At 52.8% G+C, this 24,012-nt stretch overlaps 1 protein-coding gene across 4 annotated transcripts in view; it reads left to right on the top strand.

Moving 5' to 3' along the window:
• Positions 1 to 24,012, top strand: part of DENND1A (DENN domain containing 1A) — a 539,914-nt gene that overhangs the window by 497,251 nt on the left and 18,651 nt on the right. For 2 of the 4 annotated variants that reach the window (XM_040225092.1, XM_040225090.1), the window contains exons 20-21: positions 14,814 to 14,870; positions 21,172 to 21,260. In XM_040225092.1, the coding sequence (XP_040081026.1) occupies positions 14,814 to 14,870; positions 21,172 to 21,260 (146 nt within the window). The remainder of the gene's footprint in view (positions 1 to 14,813; positions 14,871 to 21,171; positions 21,261 to 24,012) is intronic. The other 2 variants (XM_040225093.1, XM_040225091.1) reach the window with 1 other exon arrangement.

Raw genomic sequence — 24,012 nt, 5'->3', positions numbered from 1 at the left:
GAGTCCCTCCCCAGGCACAGACATGCTGGATGATCAGGAGGACTTGCCCAGTCCCCCAGACCCCTCCCCAAACCCTGCCCACAGCCAGGCCTGCTGGGCTGGAGGCACCTGCATCCATGACGTCAGGCCAATTCCTTCTCACCCACAAGACTCTGCTAAGTGTCCCCACCCAGGGCAGGGTCCCTTCCTCTCCTGAAGTGCCCAACACAATTCCATATTCACGCCTTCACCAGCTGTTTGTGGGTGTCTGCTCAGTCCAGGCCCCGATCTGGGGCTAGGGGACCCAGAGACAAATCAGCTCCTACTGTCTCCAGTGCAGCAATGTCCTTCCTCTTCTGTCCAGCTAACAAAATGCCATCAACCTCTCAGGGACCACAGGGCTCCCTGACTCCTCCCAGCAGAGCCATCCCCTCCCAGCTCTGGGCCAGCACTTTCCCTGTGCCAGCCACACTGTCCCCAGACACGAATAGTGGCCACCTCCTCCCCGTGACCTTAGCAGCCTCCCAGGGCCTGTGCAGATGAGTTGCCCAGGGAGTCTGGGGAGTGACTGAGTGGTGAACACTGACTACACGGAAGGCCCTGGGTCATGGGGAGGGGGGAAGCAGCTCTGTGCACTCCCCATGCCCTTGAACTGCCAGGCAGTTCAGAGAACAGGAGAGACCAAAGCGGGGAGGGCTAGCTGTTGTTCTGCAGGACTGTGTTCACTTGAGGACCCCTGCGTGTGGTGCTGTGTGAGTGCAACAGGCCTCCTGCATCCTCCAAGTCTGTCTGTGTTCAGCAGTGTGACAGCGGGGCCTCTTTGCCAGAGGACTGACCAGAGCCCCAAAGCAGCATTTCTTTTAAGGTCTGTGCTGGAGCAGCTCCCTGCCAGGGAGAGACTGAGCCCAGCAGGACAGGAGAATGAAATCTGATTCAGCGAGACCAGAGGAGGCATTTCCTCAGATTAGAATTCTCTGTGCCAAAGGTGGAGAGTTTATCCCAGCAGGGAAGGGGAAATAAAACGTAATATATTGGAAATAAATTCTATCCCACAAGCACAATCCTCCAGGAGAGTCAGCTCAGTGTCGCTGGCGGTCCCCGCCCGGCGGCCATGGGAGCGCTGTGCTGGGAGCTGCCTGTCGCCTTGTCCCCCATCAATCCCTGAGGCCTTTTGGGGATGAAGTGAATGATTAACCTGGCCGTGCTGGGGGGTGGGGGTGGGAGTGTGACAAGGGCTGACTGGGAGGTGTCAGGATGAGGAGGGGTCAGATGGGTCAAGTTGGTTCTCATGCTCATGCAGACCTATTCGTGTCACCTCCCCGAGTCTTCTCAACATCCTATGACATCGGTACAGTTGTTATTATCCCCAGAAAGCTGATGCTCAGAGAAGTCAAGCAACCTGCCCCAGATCACACTATACGTGGCAGAGCAAGATTTCCAAACCAGGGCTCCCTGATGCTGGAGCCCAGGCCCTCCCCTCACTGTGCCTCTCTCATCGAGACTTCTGCCTCAGTTCTGTCTCGTTCCTGGGGTATCTGGTTGTGGCTGCCAGTGGTTTGGGACATGCTTAGAATCCAGCAGTGCGGCTTAGGGTAGCTAAGGAGGTCAAGGTCACTGTCCTGTTTCTCCCCAGAATAAACCTAACAGAGCCCCGAATTTCTTCACAAAGGGGTAAGAACACCAGCGGTGCTGCCCTTCTGACTGCCTGCTGGGCGCCAGGCAGTGTGATCAGAGGGTGTTTGCATTTTCTCACATCATCTTCCCCAGACTGATGCAGGAAGGACCATGACTGCCCCACTTCTCACTGGGGTCCGGGGCCTTACCCTAATCCCCTGGTTGGTAAGATGGATTCAGATTCAGGACCCCACCTTCTTCCACCACATGGCTCAGTTCGCTGGACCTGGGACAGCTTGGTGTTGACAGCAGCAAAGACAGCTTGCCAGCCTCCTGCCCACTCGACCTAGGATGGCACTGCCCACTCGACCTGGGATGGCACTGACTGTGTCCCTAATTCAGGCCATTGTTTTTGCCGACTTAGTTTTATTGTCGGTCTGCTTAATTCCATGTTTTTTAGAATATCAAATCATTTTGTTTATACTATAAAGAATTTTAAAATGTAATAAAAGTACTAGAAGAGAATATGTAAAAGGTACTTCTAAAGGATCGCTGATTATATCTCACTTAACATGCGAAGTGTTGGGGGATTAACATTGCCTTGAAGCAGTGTAAACAGTATTTTTGAGACCTTACTGCCCATCAGCCATATGGGTCCATGGTTACAGCCACCTGGTCGCCCTCTTTGGGATGTCCTGGTCCCTCACCCCTTCTCGGTGGATCCCTGTTTTCACTTTGTGGAAAGGTTGATAGCGAACATTTCCAGAGGGGTAGTAGATTGAACTTTGGCAAGATGGTGCCTGAGGAGGCCAGGTGGGTAAAGCGGTCAGCAGAAGGCAGGCGATGGTGGTGCTCCAGGACAGAGGGGCACCTACCCCTGAGCTGTCTACCAAATACCTTCCATTGCCCAAGCCATGATGACCAGCTAAGAATTCTTCCCCTGCTGCTCTCCTGTCTTTGTGGTTAAAAAACCTGATGCCAGGCAGAACTCTGAGTTACTTTTTTATGCCCTCAGCGCCTTCTTTCACTTATCCAGTGTACTATGAGGCATGTTGGATTCCAAGCCCTGTCCAAGTCCCCAGGGTCACAAAGGCATGAGATGTGTGTCCTGCCTTCTTGACACTCTTTGTCTGGGAGACACAGTGAACAAGCCATAGGCAAAGAGAAAAGCTAGTGGAGATAGGTGTTCTGACTGGAGAGAAGTCCTGAGAATGTCTGGAGAGACCAGGGGTGCCTTCTCAGTGACTTTTCTGCTGAATCTTGAAAGATAAGTTGTACATCAGGTGGAGCCAGAGGAGAAGGGTATCCCAGGTAAAGAGAATGACATAGCAAAGAGGAGGAGAGTCCCAACTCTTGAGAGAAGCAGAGGGCTAGTGTAGGGAAGGGAGAGGCCAGGAGGCAGCTGGGAAGAGCCAGGAGTCAAACTGCAGAGGTAGCTGGGGACCAAGCCTTGGGGCAGCTTGAATGGTATCTCTTGGGCTTCCATTCGAGGGAATGGCCCCTGAAGGATTTACTCTGAGCCACCGCCGGAAGGGGAGGAAGCAGGTGAGACAGCTAACGGCACTGCCGGCATTCTGACAAGAGCTCGTGGATGGAAGATGAGGGGACGATGAGAAAGAGGTCCAGGAGACCAGACGGACAGATACTGCAGTCCACTGGATGCCCTCCCTGGGAGCTGTTGGTCTTCACCTTGGAATGGCACAAGGCTGGCTGCTGGCTGCATTTCTCTCCTCCAGCCAGCGTGCTCTAATGGGAGGTTTGAGGTGCACCCTGCAACGAAAGGTGCGTCTATTAGGATGAACGGGATCAGTGGAAAGGCTCTGTGGAGAGACAGACTGGCCAGCTGGGCAGACAAGGTTCGTCCACCCTCACTGTCCTGCTTTTTCTGCGAGACTGTCTTCCATCCGCCTTCCTTTCCCCCCTCACTCTGGGGCCTGTAACCAGGGTACCCATGGCTTACTCTTACCCCATGCCCCATCCCATAGCAAGGAAGGTTAGAGCTCCTTCTTGCTGGGTTGCCAGCTCTTCAGCATCCCAGGGCATTTCTGCCAAGGATGATGTACAATATTATGCTAAACCAGCTTTATGGGCAGCCTCTTAAAATGCAAGCCTCTGCCCATGATGGATGGAGAACATCCAGTTGTTTAGCCAACCACTTACAGTTTGTTGCAAACCCGTAAGAACCACACAGGGGTGTCTTGTTAGGCTTGTTACGCCAAGGACCCCATAAATAAATAGCAGAGGGTGTCTTGGTGCATCAGGGCTGGAGGATGGAAATAGAGGCACTGCATAAATAATACATACTTACAAAATAAATACATCAGTACGTTAGCGTGAACAGCCACAACCAGACCACCCTGCGTAACAACCACGAGCAGCTCCGGGGCCTGCCATGTGATTGGCTGCCATCCATCAGTGTGCATCAGCATTCGAAATGACCACCGAAGGGAGGAGGTCCTCCTGCGTGCTGACCTCAAGGTCTTGGAGTCGAGGCAGGTGGTGAGACTGCAGGTGGGCGCCCTGATGCGCAGCTCTGCCGCCAAGGTGTGCAGCCTGCCACGGCCGTGTGTTCCTGCAGCTGGCTTAGAGTCTGCCGCCAGCAGAAGGCTGCTGAGCACGGAGGCGCGGGATGTGAGGGGCTGTACCTCCAGGAAGAGTCGGCTTGCAGGGGAATCGGGTTTTCTCATTATGCACATTCACTCAGACTTAGGACTTGGTGGGTCGACTTTTCAAGTGACTCTCACCAGAGCCCTGAAACTTTCAGGTTGGGCTGCATTTTCAGAAGGTTGGTTTCCCATCTCCCGCTGCCCTCTTCTCTAGTCGTGAACCCCACTGGGCATCCAGCTCCAGCATCCGGAGCTCCAAAGAGGCAGCTGACAGAATGGCCACGGGAGTGGGTGCCCCTCCCCTTGGTTGTAATGGCACAAGACTGGATTTCAGTATTTTAAATGAAAAATATATGCAGTTAGCTGTGCGCTGACAATGTCCTTGAGGATTTGACAGTGAGATTTTCCAGCAGTTGGTCTTCGTTAGGATCCTGGCGGTGTTTAATAAGGCAGTCGAGCTGCTGGCACCTCAGGCTCCTGTTTGGTCTCCGAGGGCTCTGGGGCTGCTGCGGTAAGCACACCGACCAGAGCTGATCATTACAAGGGCGTACGCCACCATGAATAAAAATGTCACACGTTTTCCCATCTCACAGCGGTACAAAATGTCAGTCCTGTCAAACACACGTTGCAGGGAGCTGTGTGCAGTCCGTACAAATTGGAGAGCCGCATATCCCCCCAGCCTTCTGATATTCTTCATTTGAAGCTGAAGAAAAACAGTTGTTAACCTATTAGCTAGGATTTTAAACTCTGCTGAGGCGGTGGAGGGCTAGACTTTGACACAGATAGAAATGTATTCCAGGGTCCAGGAATTTGAAAACCAGGATCTCCATCCATTTGTTCTGAGGGAAGAGAGGAGGAAAAAAAAAAAAAAAACCATCTCTGTCTGTCAAACCTGACTGTCTTTAGCAGACATGGGGGAAATTTGACATGAAATACATGGGGGGTATTTCACATCTAAGCTTCCCACCTGTGCATTCTCCTCAGAAAGTCTTGCTCTTTGGGGTGGCCTTGGGCTCAACCCGTTAGACCAGGATGCCTGTAGGTTGGGAGTTTTTGCTGATCAGAAGCAGGCCGTTCCTGATCAGAAACATCGCCAGCTTAGTGGACAGCACCACTCAGTGACAGGATGACAGCCAGTTGGTCCACATCGGTCAAGTGCTGGGCGACGGTCTTGCTGACCACTTGAGGCTGGTCCTACAGTCTTGGGCAAGCATCTGCTTTGCACTGACCATGCACAAGCCTTGCACCTAGAGCCCAGGATCCTGACGTGACCAAGATAACCATGGCACTTGTGAAGAGCCCCTTGTCTTTAGCGGAGGGACAGAAGAAAGAAGCCCGGCTGTATCCAGTCAGAAAGAGAGGGACAGCGTCCGGGAAGGGGACAGAAGCTTGAGGGAAGAGCTGGGCCCACCAGGTTGGCAGGTGTGGGGAGGGCACACAGAACGAGCACGTGCCTTGGGAAGGGCTGTGGCACAGAAGTGCAGGGCAGCTCTTTGTGGGGCTGGACAGGGGAGCCGCCTTTGGTATGATGGGACATGGAGCTGGCGGGCCAGGGACCGGGTCTTGAATGGCCTGTCGAGGACTGCCTACAGGATATGACCAGTCCCCCGAGCTGTGGGTGGGCTGTGACGGGGGCTGCCGGTGGCAGGGTGAGCCATGTGGAAGCTGTCATAATCACCGGACTCCCTTTCTGGAGAATTACAGGATTCTGTGCAATCCTGTCTGTACAACTGCAGAATCAGGAGAAGATGTTTATTTTAATTTCCTAGCAGCGTACTGCTTGGGGTGGACATCATTCCTGAGATGATAAATTAGCCTTGGTTTTGCTGAGTGGGCCCTGGCCCTTAAACGTACTGAGCAAACCCTCCCCAAGTCAGGATGCAGGCCTGCGTATGTGTAGGTGGCTGCAAAGACGAACATATCTGTGTGGTCAGAACAGACCTAGCAAGGCAAAAAGCTGAAAGGATGTGGGGGGTGGGGGGAAGAACTCCCCCAGGAGCGGGGAGCAACCTCATTCTCAAGGGGTAAATTTCAGCATCTTCCTTCTGCCATTTGTGTATCAGGTCTGATGGAAGGAGTGTGGGCTTCTTTGGGGTCAGACTTAACCTGAGTCTGGAGCCCCACTCTGCCACCTGTTAGTGGTGGGGCCTGGGCAAGTCACTGAGCAGTGCAGCCTCAGTTTCTTCATCTGCCAAATGGGGAGTTTTACCTTCTCTGCAGGGTTGTTGAGATCACTAGAGACCTTCCAGGTAGAACTTCTAGAACAGAACCTGGAACACAGCAAGTGCCTCAAAACAGCCACTCCCACCCCCACCCACCACTGCTATCAGAGGGGGCTTCTCCCTCCCAACATCGGAAGCCCCTCCTCGCATCTTCTCATCGCCCCCTCCTGGAAATGTCACCCAGGCACCCTTGATGGCATCCCAGATGGCTGCCCCACTGTGGGTAGCAGTGGAGCCCCCGCCCCTTGCTCCTGTCTGGGCAGAGAATGGCACGCGTCAGCAAGGCTCCTGGCCCCTGCCCAGCCACGGCCGCATCTGCTGCCCGACCTTGGGCCGCCAAGGGATGCCACCGATTGAGGCCGAGCAGCTGCACCTGACTAAAAACAAAAGGCCCCCCCTTCCCCTGCCCCACTGCTGGCCCTCCTCCCTCCCCTGCCTCTGTCCCCCAAGCGGCCGGGGTCACCCGGCCCCCTCGCTGCCTTCCCTCCCAGCTGCCTCGCCGCTTTTGTTCAGCATGTGAACTTCCCCGTCAGCCGAGCTCCTTGCACGGGAAGTAATCAGGGATCTTGACAAGGCTTCAAACCACAAATGCCACTACAAATTAACCAGCACCACTACAAAATACTACTCCTGTCAACATCGGGGAAGAATGCTTCGCTCTCAGGACCAGGCGAAACCGTCTCTCAGCTCAGCTCTCACTCACGGGCCCAGCGGAGAGAATGGCCCCGCAAGGTGACTTGTTGAGGCGGCTGAGTCCCCGGCGGCCCCTCTCCCAGGGACACTGGCTTCCAGACCCAATGGCAGGCGCTTCGGCTTTTCTTCGAGGGCCACATTCAGTCCCCAGCCCCCCATCAAGGCTGCCTGAGGAAGGTTAGCCACGGACACATGGGACCTGTCTCCAGAGTCTGACAACCAGGGCTCGAAGGCCAGCCCCACCAGCTTCCTAGTGCAGTGTGCCGATTCGGGCAGGAGAGATCACAGCTGCACCTCTATCTGGAGCTTTAGAACTGACTGGGATATACTGGGTAACACCTGGCTCGTCGAGGGTGCTCCAGGGTGAGGCCCCTCCCCCCCTCCCACTCCCACGAAGAAGCACCTTCCCTCACCGTGTGTGCAACAGGATGGAGACTGCTCACTCATCTCTGATGGGGAAGTCCATCCCATGCAGCGTCTTTCAGTAAGCACCCTCCCAGATTAGAGCCTGGAGCTGAGGGTTACTTCTGCAGATACTGCAGGGCCTGAGGACCCCGGGGTCCCCCCGAGAGGTGCAGGGCCTGGCCAGCACTGTCGGTACAGAGCACGTGCCATAGGACACCAGCGCAGTCTTCTCCAGCACCCTCGCTGGCACTCTGAAGTGGAGGCAAGCATTTGATCCTCCCCAACAAGCAGGATCAGCTCAATCAAGTGTGGACGAGAGGATTCAAGATAATGACAGGAGTTGGGGGACAGGCGAGAGCTGTGCCCGAGAGAGCTGGTTGGGCATTTCAAAAGAGACACTCCACACAAATATAGCTTCAATACACTCCTTTCTGGAGGCCTATCAAAAGAAGCCCTCTTTTATTTCCATACCTTGCATAATAGCGGCTCTCCCTTCCCGAGGAGTAGAGGAGCCTTGCTCTCAGCCCAGAGGCCCTTTGTAAAGCCACAGAAAGCTTTGTCTTCCTCTCCCAGCCGGAGCTGTTTCATGCACAGGTCAGAGCATTGATGTGGCTACTAGCCAGGAAAATTAACCAGGTGAACTCTTCCCTCATTAAACAGTGACGGGGTTTAATTGTGAATTTTCTGTTTCACCCTGTCCATTCCCGGCAGTGGATGTGGTTGGGACACATCCCTGGGACAGAGAAGCCCCCAGCATCTCCCCTGCCTCCCCATTGAGAATGCCAAGGGCCTCCTCTGGGTGGGTAGAGGAAAATCTGACAGAAAAGGGACAATTCAGGACACCGTTCAGACCCAGAGGATCTGACACCTGCTTTGAGGCTGACCTTGGAGGCCACCATTCTTATGCCTCCAGCCACCATTGCATGTACCCCACCTTCTCTGGCCCCTGGAACAGGGAGTGCAGAGGCCCTGGCTGCCACCCCACCCCAAGCTTTGCATGCATATCCCTCAGCCTTCACTAAAGCTGCTTGGCATCTCTGGTCATCTACCCCCTTCCCCATACCTCTGGTCCCCGCTTGCAGTCTAGCCTGTTGCCTCACTGACTTTGACATTTCACCTCTGTGAAATGGTAGTGCCTTTTCACTATGGACAGGCCTTAGGTAGTGCCTGTCTCCCCTCTCTGAGCTGCTTTCCCAGCAGTGGGGAGACTGATTCTGACCTTGAAGGAATGTTGAAGGGATGGTCCAAGGTGTGTCCTCCTTAGGGACTGGGGAAATCATGCGTTGGTTCTGGAATAGCCGACCCCTCCCACGTCCATCACAGGACCAGGGAGATGAGCTCTTTGATCCTCATCCACTGCTTGATGTGACCCTGGGCAAGTCTTTGCCTCCCCTCGTCTGTGAAATGGAGTCATGACCCTCATTCCTGGCATGAGGCTTCCTGGGCTGGTGAGTACACTGACTAGGGATCAGTTCACAGCAGGCCACAAGAGCTTTGGGCTCTGCGCCCCCTCTCAGGCTGCCCCCGCCTCCACCCCTGCTTTACTATCTGCCCCAGGTCTGCGCCCAGCAGTGAAGCGTTCTCCACCCTGCAGCCCCGTGCTGGGTGCCCACTCATCCATGCCACCCAGGTAATTAAGTTGATATTCCAACACAGCTTCCCCTCCTGACCTTTTGGAAACAATGTGTTTTGCTGCATCAACAAATTAGCTGCAAATCAGATGCTGTTCTCATCAATGTGGATTTCATATCCAATGAACATACTCACCTGGTCCCCACAGATGACAGATATAAACACCGAGGGCCAGGCAGAGACTGGCAGAGGTCAAAGAGTCCCTCTCTTCTCTGGGACTTCATGTCAGTCACACTTTGGGGCTTACCCGCTCATGTCCACATCTCCCAGCAGTCACATGGCCAGCTGGTGAGTTGACAACATGGAGGCCTAGGCAGGCCATAGCTGGAAGAGAGTGTCTGTCCTTAGGAGCCCACCCAACCTCCTCCCATCCATCTTCTACGGCAAGAACACCAAAGGCCTCTGATATGTCCCTTCCTACCTGAATTCTTCCCACTGCACTCAGGAGAAAACCCACACTCCTCAAGGCCTTAAATTATGTGACCTCCACAGGCCATTCCTCCCAACCTACCCCATCCTCATATTCACCCTCACTTAGTCTTGCTGGATCACTGTGGTTCCCGTCTCATGCACTTAAATTCTGTACTACCTCCCATTAGATAGAAGATCCCCTCCTTGGTACTTCCACACACCTCAGCACCCCTCTCTCCTCTGTGTTATAACCCCTCCATCAGAGTGGGAACCCCCTGAGGGCAGGACTGGGTCTTATTCAAGATTGTGCCCTTTGCCCGTACAAAATATACTCCATTGTTTGTTGAATGAATCGAGATAAGAATATTCTTTGGAAAGCACTGGAAAGAGATGCTAAAATAAGGAAGGAAGGCGAGGATGTCAGTCATTCTCTCACCAGCCTGCTTTCTAAGGCACAGATCTCTTAACAGCAGAGTCCTACTTCAGAAAGGATATGGAGTAGAAAAACCAAATCAGAAAGGATTCCAGATGACTTTGGAAGTTTCAGCTGACAAGGATAGCACAATGGACTAAGAAAACCTGCTTGTTTTAGTTCCTGCTACTAGCTCTGTGACCTCATGTTAGTCACTTAACCTCTCTGGGCCGCCTCTTCTGCAGGGAAATAACCCTCCTCTAACTTGCCTCACCAGGGAATGTGAGGCTCAAAGGAAAGAAGAGAAGTAGAAATGCTTTGAAAGGAAAATACATCATGTAAATAGAAAAGATTAGTAAAACCCCAGTCCCTTTCAACAGCGCCCTGCTCAAAGCACGCTTCCTTGGAAAGCCAAGATCCTCACATTCACAAGACTCTTCTGGGAAGACCTGTGGATTTAAGGGAGGGACAGAGGATCAGATGTTCTCATTTCATCAGCAGGTTGCCGGACCAGAGCCTCCCACAGCCGGGATGCCCTCCTATAGCATTCTTGTGCCAGTGCTCATGACTCTGGAGTTATTTCCATTTTACAGAAGACTTAACTGAGGCTTAGATTGAATAACGTGCCAAATGGCAAAGCCAGTATTGAACTCAACTAGAAAATGACAGAGCCAAATCATGAACATGAGTCTTTCCAAAGTCTATTTCTTGGGGTTTTAGCCATGCTTTTTGTACTCTAAGAAAGGTATTTTTCTGAGAAGTAGGTCAAATTCCATTGAATCATACACCCTTTAAGGACAGACTCTGTCCTGTTCTCCTGAATTCCCAGGCCCTGGCCCCAGACAGTTGTTCCATCACTGCTCACGGGAGGATCTTTCCACTCTGGGAGAGTGAATCTGTGTCTGGACTCCGCGTGACTTTCAGAAAGGCAGGTGCCTGTGTGTGAAACCTCCAGTGCCCCCACTGGAGTGCCAGATCAACTGCTGAACAGAACTCTTGTTAACCAAAGATTGCCAAAGGCCCAGCCTTTTTAAACTCACTTAAGAACCAGCCGTCCGTGTAGCCAGGGAATTGAGGATCACACGTGACATGATTTCTCTGTAAAAGTGTCTGAACCTCTTGATTCTCTGCTCCAAGGCTCTTCTGGTTTTGTCTCCTCTTCTGCAGCTGTGGGAGGGGCCCTGGATTTACAGTCAAGAGGCCTAAGAGCAGGCCACTCTCCCTCCCTCCAGTCTGTGTCCCTATCCGTGGAAGGATAAGCTCCTGGCACTAGAGCCATGGAAGAAGCAGGCAAGGCCACTGGAACCTGGGACTTAGAGCATGGGCGGGGGTGGCGCAGGGGTTCCAGTTTGCTGAAATGACTTTCACTGAGTCTGGCCAGCAATGCAGTCCTCTCGGGCCTCATCTCAATCTATCGTAGCCCCATATTCAGTCACTCCCCTGATTCAGCTTCCCGAGCACTTGGAGCCATGTTCTAGAAAACAGTGTGTTGAGTTGATTTTTTTCCTAGCTTCCCTCTGCTCCTCCTGCCTAAGTCACCACCACTCCATGCTATGGCCTGTTCTAATTGTCCCCAGAGGACTCAGCTCTCCTCAGCCTGTGTCCCCCGCTGTCATGCCCCCCAGCATATTTGGGGAACCTGCAACCACTACAGCTCAGCAGCGCTCTCACCCTCTCCCATCCGAGAGGCAGAAGCTTCTTAGCAGCGCCTTGTCCTGGGGGAGCTGCTGTGATCCACCCAGTGTCCCACTCAGAACACATGTACCGCGTTACCCTCTCTCAGTACCTATAAATCCCTCTGGTTTACTCTCCTGGTTTCTAGGTTGGGTGTGGTCAAGAGGCTGCTTTCCTCCCACCATTTATAAATTCGGTTGCGAAAGAGCTAATACTTCCTGATGACAATCAAAGCAAAATAATTACAGAATCTGGAGAACTGACATTTGTTGTATTTCTTCTACATGTGCCAGGAAGCTTCAGTCAGAAATCTTGCTGAGCACCTATTTATCCAATACCACACTAGACCTCAGGATAAGCAGAGAAATGAGATGAGTGAGCTTATAATTACAACCTTTGTACCAAGAATACACGGCAGGCAGAGCATTTAACCCTCGCCACTCAGGGAGGGGCAGGGCTGGCCCCCTGGGGGAAGTGGTGCTTGAGACAGACAGCAAAGGATGAACAGGAAGCACCAAGAGTGAGACAAAAGGAAATGGAAGGTGTTTCAGGAGCAGCCTTCAAGAACACCTGAGCTTTCAGGGAGAGCAAGGGGGTGAGTGGGGCAGGGTTGGGGGAGAGAGGAGTTTGCAGGGGCTTATGTGTGGGGCCCAGACTCTGGAGAGCTTTGAACACTTTAGTCAGCATTTTCCAGGGAATATTTAACAGGTGTTATAGGGGATGTGAGTCTGTTCAAATAAATATGGGAAGCAGGACTTTTATGGGGCGCGGGTGGGGGCAGGAAGAATTAATAGTGTTTTGCCTGTTGAGGGTAGCGTTTTTATCACAAGGGTTGACAGGCTTTGCCATGCTAACCAGCGTCGTGAATCTCCAAACAGAGCAAGACTCAACACTTCTCATGTCTGCCAGAGGAACCCCCTTTTCTTCTTTCATATGATGCATCTCCCAGGATGGTATTTCTCAGAAGATGGCTCAGGAGATGCCAGCCTTCCCCTGGGAAGATTTAGGCTGGCAAAGAACATAACTGGGCATGTTTGGTTGTTTTTTTTTTAAGTCCACTCTGGAATAAGATGGAAGATGGTTGGGCAGGGAAGAAGCTGGAGGGTGGGAAAGCTGCTAATGATGATAGTTGCTGGCATCTACTGGCCAAAGATCTTGGCAAACATCATCTCATTGAAACTTTCTAATAGTCCCCTCGGGTGGGTAGTGCCATTACCTGCATTTACAGATGAGGAAAGTCAGGCTTGGATGGTTGAATCGCAGGCCACAGGGTGAATGGAGGGCTTGGGTTCAGTGTGAGACTGTCTGACCCCACCAGTCATCTCCTAAACCCCCAGCCCCACTGCCATCCCTGCCAGCCAGGTCAGAGGTGACTAGTGGTGAGGGCTCTGGAGCTCGAGAAAGTGGCCACCCAGAAGCAGAGGGGTCGAGAGCAAGGGGAGCTGAAGACGATGGGGGAGCAGAGGGTGTGTGTGAGAGTTGAGGGCTTGGACGAGGACCACAGCCTGTGCACCTGTGGGCAGCCATGCTCGTCTCGCCGGGTGGCATCCCAACCCTCAACAGCCTCCAGCTGAAGAAGGGTCCCCGTGTGTGGGTTCGCCTCCACTCCAAACTGCACAGGATCCAGGAAGCCAGGCTGATTTCCATCCAGATGTGCTCTTAGTGTGCCATGAGGGACACCAGTTCTCCACTAAGTCTGTCAGCCCACTTTCTCCATAGGCCACTCCGACAGGCCCTGTGCTGGGCACCAGGGATCCAGGGACTCTGGAGACACAGCCTCTCCCTGCAGGAGTCGGGTGTGGAGAAGGAATTGTAAGGCAGGTTTGCTGTCTGGAGGACCACTCCAGCTCCAACCAAGTGAAGCTCTGAAGTGCTGTCCAAGAGAAATGTAACAGGAGCCACACATGCGAGCCACATATGGAATTCTAAATATTTTAGTAACTGTATTAAAAAGTAAAAAGAAACAGATGAGATTAATTTTAATAATATATTTAACCAAAATATCCAAAACACTTTCATTTCAACATATAATCAATATAAAAAGTTATTGAGATAGCTTGCATTCTTTTTCAAACTAAGTCTCCAAAATCCGATGTGCATTTTACACTTAACAGCACATCTTAATTTGGACTCACCCTGTGTGGCCATTGGCCCCTGTCATGGGAAGTGCAGTTCTGGACTTTGCAGCGTAATAATGGACCTCTGTGAACCACGAGGCTGATCGAAGAACCAATCAGAAGCCTCCCAGGGCTTGCCAAGTGTCCGTGACCTTGGTCTAGTGTGGACTTTACTCTCCTTACACTGTCTTCATCTGCCCCACTGTCCAGGGCATCTAGATATCTGGGCAGGCTATTGAGAGAACAAGGCTTAACTTTCAACACAGAGGGTTCAAGGGGTGAGCTAAGAGATCTGCGCTCCACTGATTTTTATTCAGAAGCCAAGCATTTTGTGCAAATTGTATTTATTCATCAGACATTTATTGAGAAGATACATTTTCCCCCAAGGTACAGGGATGAATCCCTCAAGGAAATGAACGTTTGAAGGAGTAGGAGGGCAGAGGGGCAGACACGGAGCGATAGTGGGTGATGAGTGAGAGCACTGGGGGACAGCACCCAACCTGGGCAGAGTCTCGAAGGACAAGCAAAGTTTGCCAGGCAGATCAGGGTGGGGCAGGTCGTTCCACCTGCTGGGCACGCATGAAGCAGGCCTGAGAGCCTCGGGCCAAGCAAGGGTCTTCGAGTGAGCACGGGGAAAGGTTGGGAGGGGTCTGGGTAGGGCATGGCAGAGGCCAGGTCTTAGAGGATTTAGAACGCCAGCCCAGGGCCCTGGTGAACTGTTACCCCAGGACAGGAGGGGACAGCAGAGGTCTCAAAGCTGGGGGTGGCAGGGTCACACTGCATTTTAGAAAACCCCTCTTGGCCAAAGTAGAGATGGCTGAGGAGCTCCAGGCGGGGGCCCTGCTGATAACAGTGATTCAAGCCAGAGGTGGAGGAAAGAGCCTCAGACATGGGGTGTGCAGGAGCCGGCAGCCAGCCATGGGAGCGGGAGGCATCAAAGATGGCCCTCGGGCTCTGGCTTGGGTGGCTGGATGCCCGGAGCTGTGTGTGGAAATGCGTCAAACCACCTCTGTGTGTACTGATTCCTTAAGTTTCCACTTTAATGCAGCCACAGAGACTCCGTCCCACTCGCCCGCCGCCTCCCAAGATACAGCGCTCGAGGCCCGTGAGTAGCCAGTGGTTCTGCCCTCTCACCTAACACTGCCTGAGCCATCTCCCCGCCTGACTAAACCTCGGGGGTCTGAACTCAGCTGCCTTGCCAAGGAAAACCAGGAAGTGGGTTTTTCAACTTCCCTCTGTGTGGCATGTACCCGAACTTGCATTCCCTGAGCTTCTGTCTCTTTCTTCTGGATCAGTTTGGCCACTTGCAGGTCAGAGCCGTAGGTAGCGGGGCTGCTGTGTGCTGTGCTTGCCGTGTGTGCCTGGTTTGAGCGCATCTCCTAGGTTGAGCCATGTTGCTGGCCAGTGAGCTTTAAAGGCTGCAGCCGCCTCTTTGTCACAAAGGAAACAGAAGTCTGGCAGCAGGGGTCTCGTTGAGCCAGATCTTGGTTTGGAAACGCATTTGATGTCCCTTCCCAGGGGCAGACGCTACGCCCAGAGAATATCGAGCCGGCTCAGATGGAGACCAGTTTCCTCCTCTCCCGGGCCGCACGTGGGGCTCCACCTTCCCAAGCAAAGCTCTGAGGAAGGGCAGAAAAGCAGGACGAGATGTGATAAACCCACCAACACCTGGGAATGGGCAAGCAAGGGAGAGGGACCCATCCATGTCTTCTCAAGAGCAACGCCTTGGGAAAATACTGGGCCGGATCTGGTGTTCAGCATCAGTGAAGTCCTTTTTCTTCTGAGCTAAGGCTTCAGTCATGCTGAGGCCTGATAACTTTAGCAGTTTCCTTTAAAGTAAGAAGGAAACTGGATGGGGCCATTGAGTGAGGGCTGTTGACCAAGAGAAGAGTTTCTCTGTTTCTTGTTCAAAGCAGCCACCACCCTTGCAGTCAAGCAAAACGGGTCCGATTCCAGCCCAGTGGCCATCATGTTTCCCCACAAACCCGAGTCCCAGCCCCTCCTGCCCTCCCCACTGTGGTCCACAGCCATCTTGAAAAGTGTGGCAGCTGAGGGGTGCAGATGACTGGGCTGAGCTCTGTCTGGCTTTTTTTTTTTTTTTAAGAGTTTATTTGCGTGAAGATCTATTTGAATCAGATAGCACCAAACCAGAAGTGGTTAGGAGTGCTCTCAGACTGTGTCTGTTTTGAATCCTTGTCACACGTACCTAATGTTGGATGGGTGGCCTTCTCTGCATGGACGTTGGAACATTCTGTGGCACTGTCTCCCTTCCCTCCCCTTCCCTCCCATGTATGGGGGGTGCAGGGCTGGGCTGGAGGCAGCCATGACACTGAAGTTCCGACCACACATGACAGAGCCATCCCGTACCCTCGTCGAGCCGCGGTCAGCACAGCTGTCGAGGGGCTGAAGTGTTTCTACTTATTGTCATCGGGTGGGAGGCACAAACAGCAAAGAGAAACTGCTCTGGGGGACAGGAAGCCAATGTCCGGGTCAAGTGTTGTGCGATTTAGTGAGAATTTCAGCACAGTCAATAGCAATGTGGATCTGGGGAGTAGATCCACGTGGATCTTTGTGTGACTCTGGGCAAGTCCTGAAGCTCTCTCTGAGCCTCGCCCCTCTCTCTAATACGCTCTTGTTCATGGAGGTTTTTTGTGAGCATGAGTACAGACATCATTTGTAAGGCTCCTCGCACAGGGCCTGGGACACAGTAGCAGCTCTTCTTCTTCTTAATAGATTTTTCAGTCTTAAAACTTCTAAGGAATGACCCCGTTTCTTAATCATTCACCTAGGATGTTCATAGTCAGCGAATCATTCTTCGTCATATCATCCCAGCTGAGCCTCACAGAATCTCTATGAAGTAGGCCTCTCCTCCACCTGTTTTAAATGAGAAAACTGATGTTCAGTAACTTAACCCAAGTCCCTCAACTACACAAAGGGGTCACCAGACTCTAGAAGCTGTGGTCTTTCATGCATACCAAGTTCCCGGGGCCTCCATCTCCACAGAGTCCATCTTAATACAAAGGATGGGGGGAGAGCCTTCAGGCGAGAAAAATTTAATCAGTGGTAGCTTGGTTCCCTATGGAATCGCTGCGGCAGGGTTAGGCCCTGGCACGGGTGCAGAGGTGAGAAGAACTGACATTTAGTGAGCACCTTTTATGTGCCTCGGACTGTGCTCCTCTGTCCTTACAACAGCCCAGAGGAGGCAGATGCGATGCCTCCAGTTGGCAGCTGAAACCACAGAGATAATCAGAGGCCATGCTGGCCTTTGCGCCCAGGCTTGCCTCTTTGCCCTGCCTCTCCTCACTCCTCACCAAGCAGCCTCTCCCAAGCCAGAGTCATCCAGTGGCTAGCTCTAAGAAGTGCCTGGAGAGACCTAGGATCCAAGATGCCAGGGAATCTCTTAGTAGGATCCGGGGCAGGATTGCTCCCCTTGGAGGAACTCAGAAGCTGGAGACAGCTACTTTTGACACCAGGTTGTGTAGCCAGTGTGAGGACCCAGACAGCCTGGGGGGTTGGGGTGCGGGGGGCTGGAATTCAGCCACATCCACCAGTGACTGAGGACTTGGGAAGGCAAATACTGCCCTGAACACTGAGTAGCAACTGCTTCTGGCACTGCCCTAGTGTGGGAGGTGACTGGCCTGGCACTCGGGGGTCTAGGATTATGAGACACTGAAGAGGCAGGTGGCCAAACAGAACTAATCCTCCTGGGCCTGGAAGCCAGAGAGGCCTGTCTTAGTTTCAGTCACAGTTTGGACACTTCTTCGCTGTTTGACGTGGGGCCATATGCATACCTTCTCTGAGCCTTAGTTTCATCATCTATAAAATGGGTTTCTCTACCTACCTGGTGGGGTTATAAGGTCATATATTTGTAGTACCTAGCACAATCCCTGGCAGGAGGTGGACACACGTAGCCCAGTCCTGCCCACCCAAATACCTTCATCCAAAGCAGGGTCACTGTGGGGCTAATGTGGGAGCCCTAGAAGCTCTGTGCTTCCTGGGCCTTGTGTCCCCGGAGCCCCAGGTCTGTCCATTCTGAGTGCCCTCATGCAAGCATTTCCACTGGGCATCCCCCACACTAGAGGTGAACCTGGGGGATGTGGAGTGTGGGCCCCGTGGCTTCAAGGGCCTCAGAGATGACGGCCTGACCGGCTCCCATGCCAGGAGCCTCTGGCCCCCAACCGGGCTTTGCTGGGTCACTTAGCCACAGGCATTCTCAGCAGAAGTATGGCCATCAGCCCAGGGCAGTGGGAGCATGGGGGCCAGCATTCAGCCTTTCTGGAAGGAGCTTTGTAGCCTGGCACCTGTCGCTGGAGTTCAGATGTGACCAGAGGATTTAGATTTTCTTTGTAAAAAGAAGAGAAAGGAAAGAGCAGAAGAAAGCCTTGCCAGTGTCTGTGGACTCAGGGGAGTGGGCTGGGGTGTGCAGGGGAGAGGCAGGCTGTGGTCGGCCGCATGTGAAGCGCTTTATAAGCTCTGTATTTATTATTTCTTGCTCACCATTAAAATCAAATGTACTCGGTGCTTTTGTATTCAATACACATTTAACCCTGCCGACTTAGATTTCTCAGGTTTTAAATCCAGTGGGGAATTGGCTGGTTTCCCAACTTTCCCCTCAAGTCCCCCTTGAACAGAGCTCTAAATCCCTGTTTAGCATTTTCTCCCCAGCGCGGCTGGGACCAGAGTGCTGGTGCGCCGGTCGCGTTGTGTGTGCGCGTGGTTTCCTCCCTCATCCCCAGCCCCCACCCCTCCTAAGCACCCTGGAAAGATGGATCTGATCACTGAAATATGACGGGCCAGTTGTCTGCATCGTCTTGTGATTCGGGCTTAATTAAACCATTTTGTCTGTGTGTGTCTGTGCCTGGTGTGGCTCTAGCTGTACGTCCGCGGCCGTGTGCGTGTGTGTGGGGGGGGGGGTGTGGGTGTGGGTGTGTGTGTCTGTGCCTGGTGTGGCTCTAGCTGTACGTCCGCGGCCGTGTGTGTATGTGTGTGTGTGAGAGACAGAGAGATCCGTGCATGGGCCTTCTCCTGTGCGTGCCTCTGCGAGTATTTGTGAGACTGTGGGTCTGTTGGCATCTCCATGCCTCTGTGCATGTCTCTGGGTGGTTGTCCATGAGTATAATTTTGTGTCTGCTTTGTCCACACCAGTCAGGCGTGCGTGTGACTCTGGGTGTGCCTGCAGCCGTGCGGGTGACTGTCTCTGGGTCTGCCGAGCCTTTCTCTCCCTCCCCTGCCTTCGCTGCCGCCCTCCCCCTCCCACCCCTCCCTCTCCCGCTCTGTCTGGTTTATCATCCCTAATGAAGCAGTCTTCTCCATCGATCCTGCTGATTGCCAACCCATTCCTTTTGTTTGTTGGCGCTGAGCCATTCAGCGGCACTCTGACAGCTCAGCTCGTCTAATTAGCTCTGTTGTTCTTTTTCCCCATGTTTCACCACGTTGCAAGTTCAGTTGAAGTTGCCACAAACTTAATCCCCCCATTTCAGCCACAAGTTCACATTCCTAACCCACCTCTATTGAACGAGGAGCAGCTGTGGGCAGGGACAGGCGAACGGGCCTTACTGTCTGACCTTCTCGAAGCCCCCACCCCAGGACCCCGGGGCAAGGCAGCAGTCGCCCCAACTGCATACCCTCTTTGTGGTGCAAAGTCAGGTGCAAACCAGGTGATCCTGCTTACCAGCTGCCAGAGGAGTCAGGCTCTGGGCTGGAAACCAGTTCAGGGTTAGTGGGTGGGGGACGGATCCACTCGGATACTCAGCAACCAGTGACTGGATGTCTGCGCCATGGAAGGCACTGTTCTAATAGCAGTGATAATAATAGCAGCGTCATTATGCGCTTCTTAGATTCCAAGCAGCAACATTCATTTCAAAAAATCCGGCTGAGGGGGTCACTAAAACAGGTATGGAGCGGAGTACTAGGCAAGGGTGAGACCATCGTAAATCCATCTTCTAATTCAGAGATGCCTCCTGTCTTCGTCTGTTATTGATAAGGTCACAGGGAAGCACAATGAGCTTGTATTGAGCCCCCACTGTGTGCCAAGCCCCATGCCAGCGCTTTGCCTCCGTGAGCTCATTGGATCGTCACAGTAACCCCATAGCAGACAGCAAGTTCGGTGGAATGCACTTGGCTTTTATCACATCTCTGATTTGCCAAACCAGGCTGAGATCAAACTGGCTGTTCCACAGGAAAAACTCTGGTTAGATCAGATGTGAGGAGGCCTGAGGGCCTGATGAAACTCAGTGAAGACTTGTCTCTTGTGCAGCCAGCTCCTGTGACCTGTATTCCGAGGGCATTGTATTGTGTCTCCCAGCAGTGTGGGGTTTGGGGCTGGGGGAGGTTCCAGAAGAGGGCGCAGGGTTTGGAGCGTGCCTGTGCTCTCCGTCTCGGTCTTGTCCACTAACCTCAGCAACCATGGCGTTGGCTGCGGTGGTCCCTCGTCTGTAGAACAGGAGCAGCCTCCGCACTGGGCTGCTCGGTCCTTCTTACTGGCAACAAAATTCACAGATAGGCTTTCTCCAGACCTCCTCTGGCATTGTACAGAGATGGTGGTGCCAAATTTAAAGCCAGTTAGTGTTGACTGGCCCAAACGAGTATTCTTTTAAGGACACCTAGAAATTCTTAGCCTAACTCTCATCACCGGCTCTAGTAGGAGAAGGGAGTGTCTTTTTATATGATCCCTCATCTTAGCCTTCAGAGGCCATAGGTAGGAAAAAACCACGGTGTCGCTGCAGTCTGGCCGTGAACCAGGAGGCTGTGCACTTCACCATCAATACCCCCAGCTCCGGCCTTTGAGCGTGTCTGTGTGGTGAGTGCAGTGGCCCCACAGACTGTCTGAGGGTCCAGACCAAGCCTTGCACAGGGCTACCCAGGGGAACAGAAGGAGGACTTTAATTGGTGCTCTAATGCTATTAGTATTTGCTTCTCCACCCTCCTACTTAGAGAGGAAAACAAGCATCCTATAATTCAGCTGTAAAAAAAGAACAAAATAGGCACATATGCCCTAAACACAAAGTCTGAGTGAAACCTCCTTGTTCTACCAGACTGGTTTCCAGGTTCCAGGAGAAGGCAAGTGGGACTTACCATTAGTGCCTCTTTGTTCCGGGTCGTGCCCAGACAGTGTCTTGCTGAGCCCTCAGGGCAGCGCCACAAGGAGGCAGGTGGAACCACCCGCTGGGTGCAAATCAGGACACCCAGCCCTTCAGAAGAGCCTTTCTCCTTTCAGTAGGCCACAGATTCCAGTTCACAGGTCGGCCACCACTTCAACAGTCTCCATCATAAGCACAGCCTTTAAGTCTGTGCTCTGAAAATCCTTCAACGTTTGTTTTAGGGCTGCTTACCTGCATCTTGAAAATGTCCTTGAATGGCTTTTCCAACTCAGCCCTTCTTGGGGATTTTCCCCATGCCCATTCTAGGTGCGCCCTCCCCGTCCACACGTCGTTAAAAGACCGAAGAGCAACATCACAGTGGAAGCCCGAAGGACGTCCGTCTCGAGCCCCGACCAGTGAGTACCCCGTCCTCCCCTCCCCTCTGTCTGCAGGAGCCCAGGGGGGCCAGTGCTTTGTGGAGCCCACACAGCAGCCCTGGCCTTTGAAGGGCTTCCCCGGAGCCCTGAGCGGGTGTTTCACAAAGAGGTCAGTCGGGGAGCAGGGCTTGATCTTCAGTGTCGGTTCCGCTGGCAGTTGTCGCACCAGCGGGAGGCCCCAGAGGCCAGGAAGCCGGGCACTGGGCTGGATTTTGAGTGGTGACACCCACGGGGTACTCAGACAAGCTCAGAAAGTGGTTCTCGGCTTTTTCTTATGCTAAAAATAGAGGGTTAGGAGGAGAGAGTTAGGAACCCAGTTGAGGGCGCTGCCTACTTAATGAGGGCCAAGACCCATGGAATCTGGTGGGCTACAGTCCTTGGGACTGCAAAGAGTCGGACACGACTGAGCGACTCACACACACGCCACCTTCCTAGGCCTGGGCTGCTCGAGAGAGGTGCACCCAGGGCTATTCTCATCCATCGCCCCCCGCACCAGCACCTCTGCTCACCTGTGTCGTAGCATTTAGCTCATTATGAGTCTGCTTTTCTATCTCTTGGGCCCAGAGCTCCTCAGGACAGGCACTGGGTTTCATGCCCCATAGCAAGCAGAGGACCTGGCTTAGAGTCATTCTCTGGGTAAACGTGGGTAGATAAGGGGAATGCCAGGGCCAGAGGTGAGCAGTGTGGATGTGGGAGGCTTAGAGCTGTGCACGGCCCCGGCTTCAGCACTATCTGGAGAAGGTGGCACCGCTTCCATCAGAGGATGCTGTCTGCCCTTGGTCCCCAAGGTGCACAGCCCCTGGTCTCTGCCCAGACAACTCAGCAGCTACACACCAGCTTCCCGTGATGCCCTGAAAAGTACATGAATCCACCTCGGGTGGTTGGGAGAACCAAAATCATTGCCCCTGGGACCCTGACGTCCCTTGGGTAAAGAGGGCAGTGCTCTTTTTGGCTGCCCTGTTTTCAGAAAAGTTCTCAGAGAAGGAAGTTAAGGGAGATGGCAGGTCCTAGCGAGAATAGGAGCCAAAAGGAAGCAGTAATTCCCAGATGCCAGGCTACGGCCTAGCCCACCTGCCATCCCACGTCAGTTCTTCCAGGATTCTTTGGTGTATCACTGGAGACTGTGGTGTGGTTACGGAACCAGCCTGCCTAGGAGGCCCTCAAACCTGTGTGTCTGTGTGTGTTGGGAGATGCGTGGTGTTGGAGAATTTGGAAGAGAGGACTCCCTTGCACTGTGTACAAAGAGAATGCGGATTGTTTCCCTGCCGTGGATTATGATTGCCCCCTTGTGGAGAGAACGCAGCATCGCTTCAGAGTGCCTCCGAGCCCAAAGATTTCTCTTTAGGGGGAAATGCGTGACTTTTCTTTAGAGTCATCTCTTTAACCTGGACTAAATATTTTATTATCTAGTATATAATATTTTATGTACTGGATGGAGGGTCATGGGCCTGGAGATACTGAAAGGCAAATCCAGAATATCCTTGCATTGTCCCAGAAACACCCCACACCAACACTTGCCAGTCTACCGAAAAGCGCTGCCCGTTTGTGGCCAAGTTCGCGATTAGAGCTTAGACCTCCCCGCCACATGTAGTTATGCCGTTGCTTTTCCAGCCCAGTGGTAGGAGATTACTTCGTCAGTGTATGCAAAGAGCCAGTGTCTGGTACCCCCATCATTCTGGTGATTACCAGAACTAGGTCGGTACCCCTTTGTGTGTGTTTTGTTTTGTTTTATTGCCTTGTTCTAGATTTCTTTGGGGAAACATTTGAGGTTGAAATGAACCAGTGGGAGCAGGGTTGGCTAGTTTAGTGGGCTGGCAAACTGGCAGTTATAGAAAACAAATGGCAAGTTCTCTGTGATCACACATAACAGTGCTCCACCATAACAGTGCTCCACCAGGAGATAGGGAGGTATATTTTAGAACATCATTCCAAGAGTTTCTGTTCCCTTTTTTTTTTAATGGGGGGAGGGAGGGCAGGGCTGCATTCCTATAACGCCAGCGACATTTCTGGTATAACCCAGGTCTTCCCCGCGTCTCTTCCCATGCTGCCTTCTCCCTGCCCCAGCCCCCCGTTGTGCTCCACTTCCAAATGCCATGTCACAACAGCACTTGGATGTGTTTTCTCAACTGTCATCAGCTCCAGCTGGCAAGACCAACTTCTTGAAACACAGGAAGCATCCAGCGGAAAATATTTTAATAAAACAGACTCCTCATAAAATGTTGTTTTGGGGGGAAGAACCAGCCCCCCCCAGTCTGTCAGCATTGTGTCGGGAGACACGAGAAGACAAGCCGGCGGGCAGGAGCCACATCCTAATGGGGCTTTGTTGCGGGTGGTTCAGTTCTGGGCACATGGATTCAGTGCCTGGCCCTTTAATCCGGCCTGGATTCTCTTGAATCACAATCTTTGTCTCCGCTGGGAATATCAGAGTGCATCAGAAACTTGGAGGATTTTTGGCAGCAGAAAGAGACACAGGATCTTTGAAGTAGAGGGCAGGATTTGGTCCTCCTGACTTCTTGCCCCAACTCTCACTTCCAAAAAGCACATTAAATAATTAACTGTGGGGACCACAAGATGGAGCTGATTAAGAATAAGTCGGTTTCCACGGCCTGCTGTGGCAGCGGCATCTGAAATTCATCGAGCCCGCTAGCCCTGCCGGCAGCCCTGCTGGCCGCTGCCTCCATCGAAGTCCATTTGTTGGCTTTCCAGCTTATGTCCATTCTTGCATCCGTTC

This window comes from Oryx dammah, unplaced genomic scaffold (genome assembly GCF_014754425.2).
Source record: "Oryx dammah isolate SB20612 unplaced genomic scaffold, SCBI_Odam_1.1 HiC_scaffold_25, whole genome shotgun sequence".
NCBI classification, from domain to species: Eukaryota; Metazoa; Chordata; class Mammalia; order Artiodactyla; family Bovidae; genus Oryx; species Oryx dammah.
The sequence above is the reverse complement of the archived record's forward strand: the minus strand, read 5'-3'. Positions and strand labels throughout refer to the sequence as shown.